The sequence below is a fragment of the Eleutherodactylus coqui genome, chromosome 4 (assembly GCF_035609145.1).
Source record: "Eleutherodactylus coqui strain aEleCoq1 chromosome 4, aEleCoq1.hap1, whole genome shotgun sequence".
In the NCBI taxonomy this organism is placed as follows: domain Eukaryota; kingdom Metazoa; phylum Chordata; class Amphibia; order Anura; family Eleutherodactylidae; genus Eleutherodactylus; species Eleutherodactylus coqui.
The window spans coordinates 129,584,219-129,603,070 of record NC_089840.1 but is presented as its reverse complement, the minus strand read 5'-3'; the positions used below and the strand labels follow the sequence as shown (position 1 = coordinate 129,603,070).

Sequence of the window (18,852 nt, the reverse complement as noted above, 5' to 3'; positions counted from 1 at the left end):
GTTCACTTATACCACTTGTGCCCAGCCAGCTGCTTTACACCCAAATCGGAAACAGCAACAACATTTTTCTGCACCATATAAATGAGGGAATGACGTCCACCATGGAGACAAGGGCTGATACGAACTAGCCTCCAATACAATGAGAATCAGGCTCTGTAAAGGCCGGCAGATACACATACCGTTCATCTGCACTTCTGTCATATTCTTCCCAACCCCATCACAGATAACCCCAGGGTGGTTTAACACTTGTGCCCGGGGTTCAGCTTTCCTGCTCCATTCGGGAAGCAGGCAAGGGGAATCCCTGCAGCCAAATAGCTCCCATCTCTAGACAGACCCCATTGACTATAATGGTGTCTGACCACTTTCCACCCAGCTACCCAGTTTTTGATTGGAAGAAAAAGCACTGTATGCAAGACTTTCTTCCAGCATCTTTCGTCTGGTTCTGTGACGGAGGTCCCAACACGGATATGAAACCGGCTTCATCTCTCCAAATTAGACCAAAATATTCAGTCTAGGACCATAAGCAGCATCTGCTTACCTGCTCTTTCTCCAGCATATCGGATTTCCTCAAAATCTTCATTGCATAGACATGACCAGTGTCTTTCTTCTGAACCAGTCTGACCTACAAGAAGAGGAAGAACTGGTGAGATCACTTCATATGTATTCATATTGGTAACAAACAAGCCTCTTGGTGTCTTCTTACCTCCCCAAACGCTCCTCTTCCTATCACTTTTAGGGACTCAAAGTCCTCCAAACCCAAACGTGTTCTTTTCAGTCGTAGAAACTCAGTTTCTTTTCGCGCATGTGCTGACCGTCGCATCTTTTTCTAGATTTGTATGCAACATAAAGACATATATTAGATAGTGAACAGTAAAGTCCACAAGGCCGTCTGCTCCGGACTCAGGGCCTGGACATGAGTAGTACTGCAGGAACAAAACATAGATGGAGTGAAGTGGGAAAACACAAACACACGCAATTCTGCCATGTCGGGAGGGGCGGGGCTTGTTTCTACAGCCTTTCTGCAGTAAAAATGATAACTATTTTATGAGTCAGTACGACAGTATTGTCATTACGGCAAAATAAAAGTTCAACTTTCTTTTTCTATACTTATAATATATCTTTGGAAGAAAGTAAAGTGAATTTTTCTGCCGCCATACCTTTTATTTTTCCATTGACAGTTGTGTGAGGGCTTATTTTAATTGGTACTGTTTTGGAGTACATATGACTTTTTGATTACTGTTAAAATTTTTTCCTTGGATACAGGGTGACCAAAAGCAAAACAAAAAATAAATAAAAGCGCAACCCCCCCTTAACAACTTTCACTGTGCGTGTGAAATATTTAGCTTTGATAGATCATACTTTTTTTGGACACAGCAAAGCCAAAATAGGTTTACTTTATTTTAAATATGGGGGAAATTTTTTTTAATTAATAAAAAAAAAATTTTTAAGCCAATTTTCTTTTTTTTTTTTTTTTTAATACCCTTAGGGGTATTTATCTTCTGTTTTTTTGATCGCTCCTGCAGTATAAATATATAACCATAGTATTACATCAAACCTTGAGCTAACAGGCAGTATACAATGGCAGCCCTGGCGGCATTCTGAAGGCCCCATGAAAACCAAACGGCACCCGGTGATCTCATCAGGGAATTTAAAATGCCACTGTAAGAATTGACAGCGGCATTGAAAAAGGATTAAGAGCTGCGTTCAGCATGAGCGCCGATTGTGGCAGTTATTGGCAGGTGTCAGCTGTCCGAAACAGCTGTCACCCGCATTGTATGGAGCAGGATTGGCTCCATACAAGGGCTGCACATGATATGCAGGGTAATAGAGCATGCTGCAACTTATTTCTCCTATACGCAGTGTCCACACGCAGGTGTGAATGGAAGAGTGAAAGTCCACAGACTCCTTGCCTCAGTTCACTGTGTCTTATGCATGGGACATTTGCCTACGTAATACGGACAGGACAGCCAAATCTATTGACCAACAAGTCACCCTGCTATACGGCCCCTTAACGGGGTCCCAGAACGGTTTCATATTGGAACACTGCCGCCTTGTGTGTGACATACTACCATTCTCCAAGATACAACAGCAAATACAGTCTGGGAACACGGCATGGGGAGCCGCAAACATTCAATACCAATGCGACAGTATCTACGTTTTTTTCCCTGGAGGTTACAGCACAAGGGGGATTTGTGAAATAAAGGCTCATGACAAGACTGCAGGAAAACGATTACTGCAATGGAAAAAGATCTCCAACTCCAAAAGAGGGCGTGTATTTGCAGAGAAGGGGCGTGGCCTAAATGAGTTCACACAAAAACGTGCCAAAGTTTTGGTGCAAAATATGTTGGAAAACGAAGCCAACTGATAGGTATAAAGTTAGACTCGATGGTCTTAGACACATTTATCACCCAACAGAGACTTTGTAAACTGGCACATTTTAAGACTGTAGTCCCGGCTTGCTCTATCTCTGTCAGGATGGGAATGTTATCAGCAGGGGTGAGATTCTGAAAATGATCAAAAATTGAAAAACACAAAGAAAGGTCTGCAGTACTATTGGTTCCATAAAAAAACATAACAGAACAGAAGTACACTGACAAGATTCTGTTTTTTAGAAATTTACTGAAATTGATAAGAGGGAAAAAAGGGAAAGATTTAATTCAGCCTTAAAGCAGGTGTGAACGGGCACTTAAATGTTCTTGGTTTAGAAGCAGAACGTTTAAGACTTTAACAGTACATGTTGGCTAGTGAATGCAGCAAGGACAGGGAGAGGATGGAAGCAGGTCATTGCTACAGATGTTATCACAGCCACCCAAGGAGAGATCTGTGAGGGCCTTATGTATAATTAATCCCACCACTAGGGTTCTATTCACCTCTTCATCTCGGAGACCTTCTTCTTCCATGACTTTTTCTAGCCTCTTCTGTCTAAAAAAAAAATAAAAAAATAAAAAAATCAGAAGCAACAGTTGTGTAAAAACAACTTCCATAATATGATTAGCATGCATATAACCCAGGATAGGAGCAGCTCATGTGCCGAGCTCATTCTACAAAGTAGTCTGTTCTTAAACATTTATTTAGATGGACAAAAGTGAAGAAACTCCATAACTTGCAGAAATTCTCTTTTTTTTTGCAAGCTGGAGTGCTCTGATAACAGTCGGCAGGGCAGAACATAGTATGTGCCGTCGTGGAGGAAACCTTCCACTGCAGAATTCATCAAGTTAAACTGCAATTTAAAGCGACCCTACAGTCCTGGAAAAACCAAGATGCCCCCCCCTCTCCGACTACCTGATGCTCACAGTGCACTAATATGCATTAACAGCCTAAGGCACTACATGCTCCTCTGACGGGTCAGTGCTGCTCACATCATGGGTAGCACTGGCCAATCAAGACAGCATGTAGCGCCTTAGACTAATGATGCATATGAATGCAGTGTGCCTCAGGTAGTCAGAAGTGGTGTGGCCATCTTTGTTCATCCAGACACAGAAGGTTGTGATTTTTTTTTTATTAAACATATTGCATACATATTTAGAATTGGCCTAATCTATGAGAAGTTATTCCACTATTAAAAAAAAATAAAAATAAAATGTTTTAGGTCTCATTAAAATATAAATGAGTCTACAGAAATGTTAAAAACCAACATATGTCCTGCAGACTGACAGTGACATTTCAATATTGATGCAGATCCTAATTTTTGTACCCCTAGCAATATAATATTGGGGAGAGCAGCGTCCAGGCACCTAATCTCCAGTTTATACAACACACTGACCATCATCAGGCCAATGGGACAACAGCATGAGACACACTCATCTGAAGAAGCCCTCACAAGGTCATTTGGTCAAGATGGATCGTCTTTGCTTCAATACCACCGATTATTAACAAATCAAAGAAGCTGACTTCTATGACCCCCCCCCCCCCCAAAAAAAAATCAGTTGAATGAATGGTACAGAGCTACCTGTAGGAGGCACAACTACCAGGTATTAGGCTATGCCTATATGTATAGGTAAGGAGTGCTGCCACCCTTTTATTGTGCTGATCAGGGGGTCCCAAGAACCAAACCCTCACCAGACAAAACACTGGTATCCTATCCTAAGAACCATTTCCAATCCAACCTCCCTGCCACCCGCACTCTCCCTGGCTCTTACTTATTTTGGGTGGGAAAGAGTGTTGTGGATTCCTTGGAATTTCTCAACAGAAAACACATAAAAATGATCCATCATGAAGATATAAGCCATTTTTTTGAAAATTAAACGCGAGTTGCCATGTGTATTACACTATATTTGTATATCACACTATGCAGAAGAGAGCTCCGACATCAGAATGCTCCTCTGCATAGTGCTAGAAACATGTATGTCAGACCTCGCTACAGGAGCTATGCAGGGAAATCTCAATGTTGGACAACGGCCAACACTGGATTGCAAAGGGTTCAATTACCAGAAAAAAAAAAATGTATCTAATATATTAACCCTTTCAAATCCACTGTCTGACCTCTGAAGACATTACGATTTAACTCTGTACAGCTCCGATGTTGGAAGTCTTCCGTTGGGGTTCTCCTACTGTATACTGCCAGCCTCTCTGCTGTCGGAGCCTATCCAACGTGTCACCTCATGCAGTACTGGCTTTAGCCAGCATATAGCGCTGTTGTATAATGGCAGAAAGAGTAAGCCCCCTAGGAAAACCAGGATACAAATTGGATTGGAAAGGGTTAAGTCAACGGCCAAGCTAAAAGGAATCGGTCAGCTGATTCATACCACCATATCAATTGGTGGCATGAAGTGACAGGGGGCCACTGTATTACATACAATAAACAGTGCTTTACTCTGAGACGCTGCAGTGTTTCTTAGAAACCAGCTTTGAAAAGCACCAGGTAGAGGAAGGAGTCCACCAATATACTCCCCTGCATGGCCTGGTTTGATTGACAGGTCCTTAATTACATATAGGGAGAGCGCCAACTTTTAACAACTGTTTTTGTTGTAGCGAAGCCGCATCAATCTGCTAACAGGTCCCCTTTAAAAGGATCCCGCTAGGGGGCACCAATACTTTCAGTGACGAACACTGAACTGAATCCATCAAGTACCTTAGCTCTCGTTCTTCATGTTGAGTAATGAGGTTACTGTAGAAGTTCTCAAGCGTCATCTTTGTCATGGTGACCCGTTCCTTTGTGTGGTTGCTCATGGGGAAACATGGAGTTTGCTCAGTCATAGCCATGTCTATGGGGGGAGGAGAAATAAAAAAAGTTATAGTTTCCTTCAAAAGATTAGCAATAAAATAGTTACACGAGAAGACAAAACAAAGCTTAGATGTTATCGCATCGTCAGAGTTACACAACACTTTTTCACGTTTGGAATGTTGTCATGGTTGGTTACAGTAATTAAGGGGAGGACAAATCTCCAGTGCCAAAGGACATTGTTGTACCTGGTATCAGATTTATCTACTTAACAAAAAAGGTTTTAACAAATTGCTACATGAATATCAACACCGCAGCAAAAGTATCCATCTAGAATGCCACTTAACCATAATAGAGGAGTTGCTTAAGGTCCTTTTACACAGAAGATCGTTCAAACGAGCGAAAATGGACGATAAGCGGTCAGTCTAAATGCAGCCAACGAACGATAAAACATTCACTTTTCGTACATTTTCTGCAGGCATAAAACTTATTGTTGGCTCGTTCACTAATCGCTTGGCCTAAAGACCGAACCCTCAGTTGTTCTCAGTCACTTATGCAGCGAACATAAACAAGTTGTTGTCCTGTTTTTACATGTAGATTTGGAAGAGGACACCCTTCTTGACCTCCTTCAATCCTTCCATATTCTACAGTTACGCAAGAATTCCAGGCCGAGGTTCATTCCATTCTTGAGGATATCAAACATGGCCATAAAACGTATACTCCCAAGTTCCTCTGTGACTTGACGTTGCCCTTCAGTATGATAACTCATCTGCCCTATGCTGTGTCCCTGACCACAAAAATGTTCTGCCATCTTTCCCTCTCTAATTGTGTGGTGATAAGATCTCATCCTGGCTCTTCGTTTTTGTCCTGTTTCCCAGATAAAAAGCCCCCCCAACAGGACATTTACTGCACCGGCTCAGGTACATAACACTGGACATGGAACATGTGAATGTCCCCGGGATTATTGTTGTTGGAATAAAAATTTCAAACAACTCAATACAGACATCTCTATAACGAAAACCTATTGATCGGCCCACGTACCTCAGATGGGACAGTTCCCATCCTACACATATCAAAAAGTCCATCTACAGCCAGGCCATCAGATACAACTGGATCTGCGCCAACCGAACAGACTGAGGAACATTTACACAATCTCAAAAATACATTTAAAAATCAGGGCTACTATCCCACCTCAGTTGATAACCAAATCACCAGAGCCACCAGGATACCCAGAAGTCAACTGCTCCAATACAAGGAGAAGGAAAGAAACAATCGTGTGCCTCTAGTAGTGACCTACAATCCGCAACTAGAGGTACTAAGGAAAACCACAAAGCAACTCCACCATACCCTGCCCAAGATGACCGTCTGACCACAATATTCCCGGACCGCCCCCTCCTATGTTACAGGCAACCTCCTAATTTAGAAGAGTATGGAAGAGTCTCAAATTCTAGCAACAAATCTGCTGGGCATGAATATACCCAACGCCGACGTTTCAGTCACATTCACAGCTAGAATGCCCCAGCGGTCAGCTGATAAGGAGCTGCGGACAAATGTTTCTGTAGCACAGTGGCCTGGTATGTTGGTGCAGCACTGCAACGGACCCCACCATACTGCGGTGGGTTTTTTTTGCCCTCCAGCCATCTGGGGCTCCTGATGGCCGGATCTGCAGGTTCTGCCATCTGGGACTACCGCCAATCCGCTATAGGAGGATAGGTCACCAATAGTTTTTGCACAGAAATCCCCTTTAACAAGAACTTCTCGGGCTCCTTGATAAATCGTTCGCACAACAACTGATGATCGTTGACAGTTTGCGCGTTCAGCCTGTATATTAATCTGTCACAATTTAGTTTGAAGTGGCCCCATTGTAATCAATAGAGACGATCGGAAAGCAAGCCAGGTAATGTGCCAAGATTTGTAAGTCACGGCACGTCCCATCTCTGCGCTTTGCCTTTTCTTTTTATCGCCCATGTTTCCCTATGGAGACTGTTTTATAGCATCAAAATGCACGAACTTGCGATATTCATGCGACACGTTTAACATTTGAAACTCCTATTGTCTATCGCGACAAGATCGCCATCGGCAGAGGGGTGTGCAAGAAAAAGCATCGCTGATGCTCAGACTTGTCACGAGCAAAATTGCAATAATGCAGTGACATTGCGTTCGCCAGTGTGAAGGAGCCCTTAAGAGGGGCACTCCAGACAATTTTTTTTGGCATTAATGAGCAATATGACCATTATATGCAAATTAAAAAAAAATATTATATGGCTGGTTCCCATGATTGTGACATAATTTGTGTTTTTAAGTCACTCCTTATAAACCACTTCCTGTTTTCAGCCTTCAACTTCCCCTCCGTACACCGTGAGCACAACAGAGGATTTACTTAAGGGTTTGCCCAGATCAGAAGAGCGAGTCTGCATCACGGACATGGGGATATTGATGCAGAATTGCAAAGGACAAAATCCAGCGCAATTCTGTAGCAAATCCACATCAAGATCCGGTAAGACATGCAGACTCTGTGGCGGACTTGTTAGTGACCGAGCTAGGCAACGTGTGGATCCAAGCTAACAGTAGAAGAAGCGCTGAGGGCCGGCCCACACCATCTCACGTATGACCCAAACTCTGCGTCATACACACGTTCCTATGGCATGAGGTCATCGAAAGGACCTCTCTTTTTTAGGGTACATTCACAGGACAGAATCTGATGCATATTTTTGTGTGGACCCCACCTCTACAGACCGCAGCAGAAATCCACAGCTAAACTGGGACCTTCATCTATTGAAGCCGATTTAGGCGTTTCCCCCGTGTGGATCCATGTCAAGTAGCGACATGTCGCTTTCTGTCTGCATGCGGATCTCAACATGGATTCTCGCAAAAAGTAACGGCGTGCAGATCTGACACGGATTCGGCACCAACTCCACATCATTCCTCCTTGTGAATACCCCCCGAAGGTTATGCACAATTGCTGGGTGTGGCACAAGATTCTGTGCAGGGCCACGAGAACTTGGGTAACATCATTGATAAACGAGGGTTCCTGAATCGCAGGCATTAGATATTCCGCTTGATCTAAATGCATTTTACATAGCCATCAGTAACTCACATTAAAGGGGTGTTCCAAGTTACCCCGTATAGTTTTAGGCGTTCCATGCCTAATATTATGTAAAATAAATATATTTAATGGTCCTTCATGTCAGCGGTCTAACACCATGGCATCTGAGGGGCAGCATCACCCAGCCAAAAGGATGTCCCGTAAACCTGTCACTGCTAACGCAGTAGTCCCGGCAGGTTACGGGAAATCAGTGACATCCCCATCTGGCCTTCTATTGGCTGCAGCAGTCACATGGGTAAACAACCCACATGACCACCACAACACTCGTCAACAGCAGACCGGAGGACTGAGAAAGCATCGCGGCAGCAGGAGCTGAATATTGCAGGGTTTTTTATGTAGGCTCTCCAGGCGGAGACAGGTGGTGGAGACAGGTGGTGGAGACAGGTGGTGGAGACAGGTGGTGGAGACAGGTGGTGGAGACAGGTGGTGGAGACAGGTGGTGGAGACAGGTGGTGGAGACAGGTGGTGGAGACAGGTGGTGGAGACAGGTGGTGGAGACAGGTGGTGGAGACAGGTGGTGGAGACAGGTGGTGGAGACAGGTGGTGGAGACAGGTGGTGGAGACAGGTGGTGGAGACAGGTGGTGGAGACAGGTGGTGGAGACAGGTGGTGGAGACAGGTGGTGGAGACAGGTGGTGGAGACAGTGCATAGTGTAGTTTTGGGCCCTTCAGCCAGGCGTATTTTCACACACAAACTATGTGGAAAGTAGACCCCAATGGGTTCGTTCACATGCGTATAGTCTTCCTGCGCTTTTTGGATGCACAACACCCTTTCTCTCCCCACAAAAAAGCAGCATGCTATATTTTACTGCGCATTTACGCACCAAAAGGTCCCAATAGAAGTCAATCGGGCGTGCGTATAAACCGCAAGTATATGCGTGAAACATCAATTCCGCTGGAAAAAAACACATCTCGAACTCAAACAAAACTAGCCATCCCAGTCAGTGCGTCTTTGCCACGCACAAATGTGCAAGCATTGCGGGCGCAAAAAGTACAGTAAAACATGCTGATATGCACACAAAAAAGCCTAGTGCGCAAAAAAGGTCGCATTGAAGCGTGCGCAAATGTGCTGGCGTGAAGGGTCCTCAAGGTGCCTCTAGAATGGCCAAGTTCTCAGGCAATTCTAACGAGCGCCAATTGTCACTCACGGCCATCAGCGCTCATTTAGTCTTCTTTCACATGGGCCGATGACTGGACTGTAAAAGGAGAAATCGTGGGATATGTACATGAAGAGGGGGACAAGACTGAAGTACCCCCAGGTCTGATAGCAGACCTACAAGACTGAGAAGAGCAGCTTTGTGCGTGAGAAGGTGGAACATGGCTGCAGCGAGGAATGAGACAGCGCCAAAGTATTGTTCCAACATTCTAGAAGTTCTGCAGGAACAATGTAAGAGCGAGTCTGCCCGGGCCGCATTGTTTGTCCTCACTAGACCAGGATGTGTCAGCGTGCCAAGACAACATGAAGTGTTCTAGCAGCCTTACAATAACCAGGACTTGTACGGAAAACCTACAGCGAGGGAAGACAGTGTGGAGAGAGGGAATGCTGCGACTGCTGGGGGACGCTAGGGAGCTTATTAGACCGTTACAGGTCAGGAGAAGCACTGTCCTAACTGCTAGGGTAAGGGGGGCACGGGAAACCCTGTTACCTGCCCCAAATAGTCACTACTGGGGGGCGCTAGGGAGCTTATAAGACCACCAAGGCCGGCTTCACACTGGAGAGGGCGCTATTGGGCCATGATTCATGGCCAGATACTGCACTCACAATCCTTCTGAAACCCCCTGGATGTGAGGCGGCTCCACATATGGGCTGAAGGAATCTCCCGCTTCGGCAGGGGACCACGCTGTTCTATTGTTTTCAAAAGGCCGGCGCTGCCACCGGCCCCACTGAAAACAAAGGGAGATATCGCAAAAAGATAGGACAGGCTGCTTTTTTTTTTCCATGCAGCATCGCATTAGTGAAAACATCCCAAATGAGAATGAGACCATTGGTTTTATAACCATGCGTTTTCACTCCGTCTTGCATCAAGAGAAAATCACGTGATTTTCTTGCCAGTGTGAATCCGGCTTAGTGGTTGGGAGAAGTATTGTCGTAACTGCTGGGGTAAGGGGGGAGCAGACAGCCCTGTTACCTGCCCCAAATAGTCATGACTGGGGAGGCAAGAAGGACCTGCTGTGACTAGCGGAAGCTTTCTCTTGTCCTTCTACACAGAGCAATAAATTGTTCGCACGAGCGTACAATGACCGAGGCGTTCGTTTACTGTGATGCGTTAACATTAGAAAGTGCTATTGACATTCGTGTTTTTAAAAAAAGCAGCGATATCATGATCACAAGTGTGAAGGCATCTGAGGGCGGCTTCACACGGGCGAGAAAGTCAAGATGCATGAATATGAACCCCATTCTTTTGGATCACAGGGGGGAAAAAAATTGCAGCACATCTTATCTTTAGGCATTCTCCCGCATTGCAGCGCCCATTGTTTTCAAAGGGGCCGGCGGCAGCATCGCATCGCGTGACAGATGCGATGTCTCCCATTGACAACAATGGGAGATACTCCGCTGCTTCCCCGGAGTGATGCGAGGCGGTTTTGAAACAAAAAACCACCTTCCATCTGCAGGGAAACTGCATGTTTGGGAGCGAAAAATCAGGCAGAGTTTCACGGCCCAATATGGCGCTCACCCATGTGTGTGAAGTTAGCATCAGAATGGTTTTGAGTACATCATAGGATATATTACATAGAACTATCGAATACAGCAAGCCCTCAGACAGCAACGGAGAAAGGAGTTATGGTTTTTTGGAAAGAAAAAAAAACAAACACGCTACAAGGATCCTAAATAATCCCTTAACAGGATAGGGGATCACTTGCTGTATGGTGGGAGTCCCACACCTGAGACAGTCGGCAACCCATCCTAGAACAGGGGTCCCTGTCCTCCTTACTGCACCCCTGGCAGTGACGAGGGGAATGAATGAGGTGGAGGTCACACAAGCACGCCGCTGCTTCATTCACTTACAATGGGACGGCCAGAGGTGGCCGAGCGGCAACTGTTTGGGCATTTCTATTGAAATAAAAAGAGAAATAAATCTTATTCGTATAGCGCCAACTTATTCTTCAGAGCTTTCAGGTAATGACCGTATTTTCTGCTCTATAAGACACACCGGACGATAGAACGCACCCCGGTTTAGAGGGGAAAAATGGGCAAAAATATTGTGAACTCACCCACGGACAGTGCGGGGGATAGTGCCGGGCGACGGAGCAGCAGAGCTCTAAAAAGCAGCGGCCCTTGTGCACGGCAGGGAAGGAGCCGATTGGTGAAGGCGGGGAGCAGCACCAGTTGCCGCCGGCGCTCACCACCAATCAGCAGCACGCATGAACGGCGGTGGGGGGAGGAGAAAAACTGCTAACTGATCGCACATTTTTGCGTGTGATTGCGAGTTTAAAACACGATCGCACAAGCGAAATAACGGTCACATGTCAAAGTGATGATCGCGCGAACAAATTGTGATCGCGATGAATTTCGGCCCATTCGTTCTATAGGACACAGGTACTTTTTCGCCCTTGCTTCGGAAGGGAAAAAAGTGCATCTTATAGAGCTAAAAATACAGTATTTATTACCCCCCACCAAGCTGGGTACTCACTTCACCGACCTCAGAAGGATGGAAGGCTGAGTCAACTTTGAGCCGACTACCTGAACCAAGCAAGGATTGAACCCACAACCTTCAGGTCGTGAGTGAGAGCTTAGGACTGCATACTGCTGCCTTAACACACTGCACCACACAAAGCTCAGTGAAATGAATGAAGCGCAACTGCACAGACCCGGCCGACCCTCTATTCCTTCTGAAGTCACTGTGGGTGGGAGAATCAACCACTCTTTATACTGGTAGGAGTCCAAGTGGCAAGACCCCCAAGATCAGAAAGTACCCTGCAGATAGGAAATAACTTGTGATCCTGGTAAAACCCCCTTTAGGTACGCAGCAAGCACTGCTCTCATCTGTTCTGCAGATGGAAACCTCCCATAGGAATGTATGGAGTGCTTAAAGGGATTATCCAATTAGCGCACAACCCCCTTATCAATAGGGCCCCCCTACCGTGTGAAGATAATCAGCAGAGATCTACTTATCCCGCCATGGTTGCCCGGATCCAACGCTGCAACCCGCTGCGGTCACAGATTGTTGTGACAGAGGTCATCACCGGAAATCAGATGACGGTTGCCGCCAATGAGAGGTGGCAGAGTCACGTTCTTGAACCCCTGGCATCATGACTCTCAGGGTGCCGATGCCAGGAAAACAGATTTCCTGTGACATCATCTGTCTAGAGATTAGCGATTCAAGTCGAGCTTTTCGTAAAATTCGAGCGCTCTACTCGAGTAACGAACCCCATTGACTACAATGGGAGACTCGAGCATTTTTGTATGTGGGACGCCGGGTCCCGAGCTTTTTTTTTTTCTCTTGGTTCTTGTGTGATCGTTCTCCCCCTCCCCCACAACAATATCGCTTGTGCAAATACAGCTGTGACTGAAGAGAAAATACCAATGCATGCGGATCCTGATCTCATTCTGCGCCATACTCAATTTGTCGCCACGGCCGGGCTCACACAACTGTACTGGAATTGCGTTTCCGCGGGCTCTGTACGCCCATGTGATGGGACGTAGCTCGCAGGCAATCAATCACATTGCCTCACGCTCATGTAAGCGTGTCAGAATTGCGTAATCCACTGGCACAAAATAGAAAGCAGCATATTTTGCTGGGTATATAGAGCGCCTCGTTCTCTATTGTGGGGTAAATATATCCGCACGCCCTTACACGATTACATTAGGCACGGGCTGCAGGTAAACGTGTCATCGCTAATCCAGTGTGTGCGGCATCGAAAGTAAGGGGAAAAAACAGGAGTGCTGCGCACAACTGCCGGTGCGAGTACAAGATTCGCAGGGTCACAGCTGCAAAACGCTGCGGGAGGATAGCGCCATTTTCCGCTTACGGCCATAGACCAACGTCACACGACAGAGATCATGCAAGATTAGTCTGTTATGAGACGCACGAGTATGGACCCCATTCTTTGGAGTGATGGTTTCCTGCATAGCGCTGCAATGTGGGAAACATATTGTGGTACGCTCCATCTTGTGCGTGCCCTCGCATCGCAGCGCCCACTGTCTGTAATGGGGTGGAGGGCAGCATCAGGCTACATGCTCGGCGCTCACCATGCGAGGTCTCTACATTCAGAACAACGGGAGAAACTCTGCAATCCTCCGCGGCGGCTGTCAGCTGTGGGGGCAGATTGCTACTTCACTGGAATGATGCGAGGCGGTTTTGCTGGGGGGAGAAAAAAAAACAAAAACAAAAAATCGCGCATTGGCGAGCGTGATATCAGGCCGCAATTCACAGCCCGAGATTGGACTTGCTCATGTGAAGTTAGCCTTGTTGTACTTTTACACATAGCGATAATCGTTCGCCCAAGCGAATGAGCCAACCATGTCAGAAGGCGGTCGGCTTATGACACAGATGATTTCTGCCTACAGGATCATTCAGTTCGCAGTATAAGCGATTGACAACGACTAAACGAGCACGATTAGCAAAAGAGCCAACGACGATTTTCACGCCAACATAAAACGCGTGATAAGCGAACATATTATGGCTTATCGCTGGCCGCGTTTACACGGAACGATTATACTTCAAAAAGAAAGCAAACAAAAAAAAAAAAACTCTGAATCCCTGGAATCTGAGCGCTTCATGGCGCGGTGTGAGCGCGCCGCAACACATTGTAGTGTTAATTATAGCCTCCCTGTGAAGCCCGTCTTCCAGGTGACAGGCCCGTTATTAGGGCTTTATTACTACTTGTGGTGAGGATGACTTATTACACCATGACACTTCCCTGGGTGACGCTCGTCTCCGCCACAACCGCTGATTTGTGGCGTTACACTGTATTTACAGGGAATTCTTTCACGCCACGGTCATCCCTCTATAAAGAGAAACTGGCTGCAGAACCGGGGCGGCCGGTGACCGGCGGAGAAGTGCCACAGAGACTGGTCACCATGTATATCGCGGGCAGACACGGTATGTGTGCCCTGCACCGCCACTGACCCCCGAACCGGCGCTCGCGTCCATTGTACAATGGAATGCTCCACTCATCTTAGGGCCCCTCCACTGGCAAATCCTTAAACATTACATGGAAGCGAGAAACGTACATGAAGTGTAAAAACCCACGCATTCCTTTTAATAAAGCGTCTGCGCCGTGCGGGTTTCGATAAAGCGTCTGCGCCGTGCGGGTTTCGATAAAGCGTCTGCGCCGTGCGGGTTTCGATAAAGCGTCTGCGCCGCGCGGGTTTCGATAAAGCGTCTGCGCCGCGCGGGTTTCGATAAAGCGTCTGCGCCGCGCGGGTTTCGATAAAGCGTCTGCGCCGCGCGGGTTTCGATAAAGCGTCTGCGCCGCGCGGGTTTCGATAAAGCGTCTGCGCCGCGCGGGTTTCGATAAAGCGTCTGCGCCGCGCGGGTTTCGATAAAGCGTCTGCGCCGCGCGGGTTTCGATAAAGCGTCTGCGCCGCGCGGGTTTCGATAAAGCGTCTGCGCCGCGCGGGTTTCGATAAAGCGTCTGCGCCGCGCGGGTTTCGATAAAGCGTCTGCGCCGCGCGGGTTTCGATAAAGCGTCTGCGCCGCGCGGGTTTCGATAAAGCGTCTGCGCCGCGCGGGTTTCGATAAAGCGTCTGCGCCGCGCGGGTTTCGATAAAGCGTCTGCGCCGCGCGGGTTTCGATAAAGCGTCTGCGCCGCGCGGGTTTCGATAAAGCGTCTGCGCCGTGCGGGTTTCGATAAAGCGTCTGCGCCGTGCGGGTTTCGATAAAGCGTCTGCGCCGTGCGGGTTTCGATAAAGCGTCTGCGCCGTGCGGGTTTCGATAAAGCGTCTGCGCCGTGCGGGTTTCGATAAAGCGTCTGCGCCGTGCGGGTTTCGATAAAGCGTCTGCGCCGTGCGGGTTTCGATATGAAAGACAGGTAAAATGAAAAGTTACTTTTTATAGCTCAACACTTGTTTCTCCCCTATAAAGGCACGCGGCCATAAAAGTGGTATAAGTTACGTGTCGGCCGACGTCCGGCTGTGCATCTCCCGCTGACCACAGCCTCACACAGGTTACGTTTCCATACGGTTTATTGCTGGACAGAGAAGCGCAGCGGGTCGCACCTCCCAATCCACAGAGAGAACCGCACAGAACTTGGGTCTTGTTTGAAGAAGGCCTCACGTCCGCGGCAGAATCTGACTCCGCCCACGGCTGAGGGGGACCTGGACTGAAATGGAGCATGCTGCAATTTGTTTTTCAGACCAGAGGGTCTGCAAATCAAACCTGCATGCTGTAATTAAGCTGCGGACACCCATGCTTCCCTTTGGGTGGCTTGAACTGCGGATCGTCCTTGCACCCGCCCCGTGCAGACTCCGCAATTCAAATTTGCCCATGTACATCAGGCTTACGTTTAACCCACAATGGCCTACGGGTACACTGAGGCCCAATGTCAACGGGTGGATGTGATGCGCCGAAGATCTGCAATTTAAAGTGCCCATAGAGAAGCATTGGCATCCGCTACTGAATTTAAGAATGCGGATTTGATTTGCGGACCGTTTGGTGCAGCCAACATCGCAGCATGCTCCCTTTCAGTGCAGATTCCATGCGGATGGGTTCAATATTAGTCAATAGCTACAGATGATCCGCAGTGCATCGAAAATATGATTGCTGCTGCACTGGATTTGAAGGTTCAAATCACTCGGGAGGCTGGGGGATGGGGAAAGGCTGGGGGAAAGGCTGGGGGATGGGGATTTTCCCGCGCAGGTGATCTGCAGTACACCTGTGCAGAAAAACATTACATCCGCGATCTCCCGCAAATTGTTTCCATGTCTCTCTTGCTGTGGAAGTCTGCATGTGGAATCCAATCCGCCGCGGACATGAGGCCTAAAGTGACCCTCCAAGCCTGGAGAACCAAAGATGGCCGCACGGCTTCTCCGACTACCTGATGCAATAGTAGTATGATGGCCCTTTCACACGGACCGACAGTCGGGTAAATGACCGCACGAGCGCTGCCGTTACCACTAAGGTAGTTAGCACTAGTGCAGCGCGTTTACACGGACGGACTTCACTGCTGGATCGTGGTGCAATTTTGCTGCCATACTCAGTGGTAGACCGCTACATGACCCGCACGCCCCCTTAAACCAATACGACAGACTAAAGGGTCATTTACACGGGACGATTAGTGCGCAAAATTGGTTCCCAGAAGCGCGATCGTCGTTCTGTCGGAATGGAAGACATTTCCGTTTCCTGGTTCACTCGCTTTCATCCTGCATAAAACTCACTGGCGACTTCTCGCTGCGTGTAAACGCTCCCCGTTCAGTGATGCTCAGCGGTGGTCTCTCTAAATGCTTGGCACGAGCGCCAACAACTAGTGGCAGGGTCGGCCGTCCGTTTAGAAGGCACCCACCCCGTGTAAATGGATGCGAAATTAGCGTTCCGTATAAGCGCTGTGTTCTGCACAGGTGATCCGAGGCCGCTGCCGCCATCTTTGTTTCTGCGGCCCGAAAAATCACTGAGAATAAGTTCTCAGCTGCTTTTTTAAGTTTTCATCCGCTTTTTTGGCGTAAAGCCGTGTGTCTGACGGACAGACAGCCGACAGAGCGGACCAGCCTCCAACAACAGTACAAAGTTATGGAAAGTAATAAACGGCAGTCACCTGCGGCTCTCGGGCTGTAGAACTACAACTCCCAGCATCCCTGCAGAGCCGGCAGCTGTAGTGTGACCACAAGGGCTCCCGTGCGGACAGCCAGGCCAGGAGAACCCGCAGGCAGACTTCATACTGGCACCAGTGAAGGGAAACAACAGAGCCATCCTTATCCCAGAGCAGCGGCTTTCCCGGCAGCGCACTGGCACTGAGCTCACCTCTCCCCAGGTGGGCGCTCACCCCCCACCCCCACGAGACGCGGTTTTCGGATGACTCTATACAGCAACTCCTTGTCTTTAGGGAACAAACCATATGCTGTAAGGGGGGACTACAAGACGCGGGGTGTCACAGACGGGTGTTGGGTACTCACTTCCCGCCTGTCCTCGGTCACAGCAGGGCGGCCGCGCCTCCCCCGGACCCGGCACGTACTTACCGGCCGAGCTTCTCAAAAGTTACGGTAGATGCCAGCTCCCAGCGAGCTCAAGGACCTTTGATGATGTCACGCCCATGTGACCAGTCACGTGGGTGGGAGGAATCCTGCTTCAGGCCGGGCTGCATATTATCATATTCCACAAGACTTCTGCTCGATTCGCAACGTGATTGGTTGTTAGGGTTGGCTGATTCACAATTCCAGTAAACTGATTGGTTGTTTGGGTTGGCTGATGCCTGGCTGATGGGGAGAGTCACGTGGTTTTCTCTTGTTGGGCTGATGTGGGAATGGCGTCATGCGGTGACGGCACAGTGTGGCTTGCGGCCGACACACAGCTGGGGGCGCTACAGCAGGCACCATACTGTGCAGTGGGCATGGCTCATACAGGGCAGTTTGGGGGAAATAAAAAAAATCACCAGTTTCTGCTGTTACTTTTACCACATCTGCTGGAACCCAACCCGCCCGTTATATACAGCGCAGGCGGATAAGGATTTGCGCGCTCATGAGTGTAGTGTTTTTTTGCACACATCGGCGTATTTTCCTGCATTTTCTGCGCCCACGAGGCGTGCTGATTTGTGCGCAGTAAATAAAGACGCACCCATTTAAATGGCTAATTGGTTATAGATGTGTTCTTTTCCCAGTGGAATTGCGCATTGTGTTCATGCATCTCCTTGCATATTGCACGTACATCTACGCACCGCTATAGACTCCTATGGGGACTTTTGGTGCGCAAATATACAGAAAGATAGAACAGCTTGCGTTTTTTTTTTTTACGTGAACAAAAGGGAGAGGAAAATGCTGCAGATGTGAGCGAACACAGTGAAGCCCGCGGGTTCTATCGCCTGTATTGCACATGAATATTTTGCGCACACAAGTACGCCCGTGTGCATCTAGCCTTAGGCCACTCACAAGCATTTATTATTACGCCTCGTTTCTTAATGCAGCGTTTTGGAACGGCGTTTTTAACACACGCCGTCATTGCAATGAGTGATGTAAAAGCGCGCTGAACGCACAAAAATAGAGCATACAGCGTTCGGCATGTTAGAAACGCTTCGCTAAAACGCTTTTCTGAGAATCCCTATTAAAATCAATGGAGGCTCAGTACGGCGTTCTTAACAGGTGTTTGTAACGCCCGCTAAACACTGTAAAAACCGCCTGTAAGAGAGCGGCCTGAGGCTCCATTCAAGCGCCATATTGCTTTTGCTAACCTGCGATTTTTCACGGCGATACAAAACGTTTTTAATTACAAATTGCATTGCTTCTGTGAAGTTGCGATCCTCGCGCCCGTGACCGGATCCCAAGCGTCTCTCCGATGACTTCAATGGGAAACGTCGCACTCGCATGCCATGGACCCTTCAAAACAATAGGCGAAGAGTGAACGCCAAAGACAAAAACTGCTGCGATTTTGTGTGTGTGTTTTTACACCCATAAATACGCTGCGTCTGGACACGCGCAAAAAAACTGCCGATAGGCC

The 18,852-nt window shown here is 47.9% G+C and overlaps 1 protein-coding gene across 2 annotated transcripts in view; it reads right to left on the bottom strand.

The window, feature by feature from the left end:
• LOC136625688 (serine/threonine-protein kinase 38) overlaps positions 1-17,469 on the bottom strand; it is a 42,373-nt gene extending 24,904 nt beyond the window's left edge. The window contains exons 1-5 of one of the 2 annotated variants that reach the window (XM_066600104.1): positions 17,382-17,469; positions 5,072-5,204; positions 2,871-2,922; positions 704-826; positions 539-622 (exon numbers count right to left, since the gene is read on the bottom strand). In XM_066600104.1, coding sequence (XP_066456201.1) covers positions 539-622; positions 704-826; positions 2,871-2,922; positions 5,072-5,202 — 390 coding nt within the window. In that variant the 5' untranslated portion in view covers positions 5,203-5,204; positions 17,382-17,469. Of the gene's footprint in view, positions 1-538; positions 623-703; positions 827-2,870; positions 2,923-5,071; positions 5,205-17,318 lie in introns of both variants that reach the window. The other variant, XM_066600103.1, reaches the window with a different exon arrangement.
• Between the last annotated feature and the right edge of the window lie 1,383 nt (positions 17,470-18,852).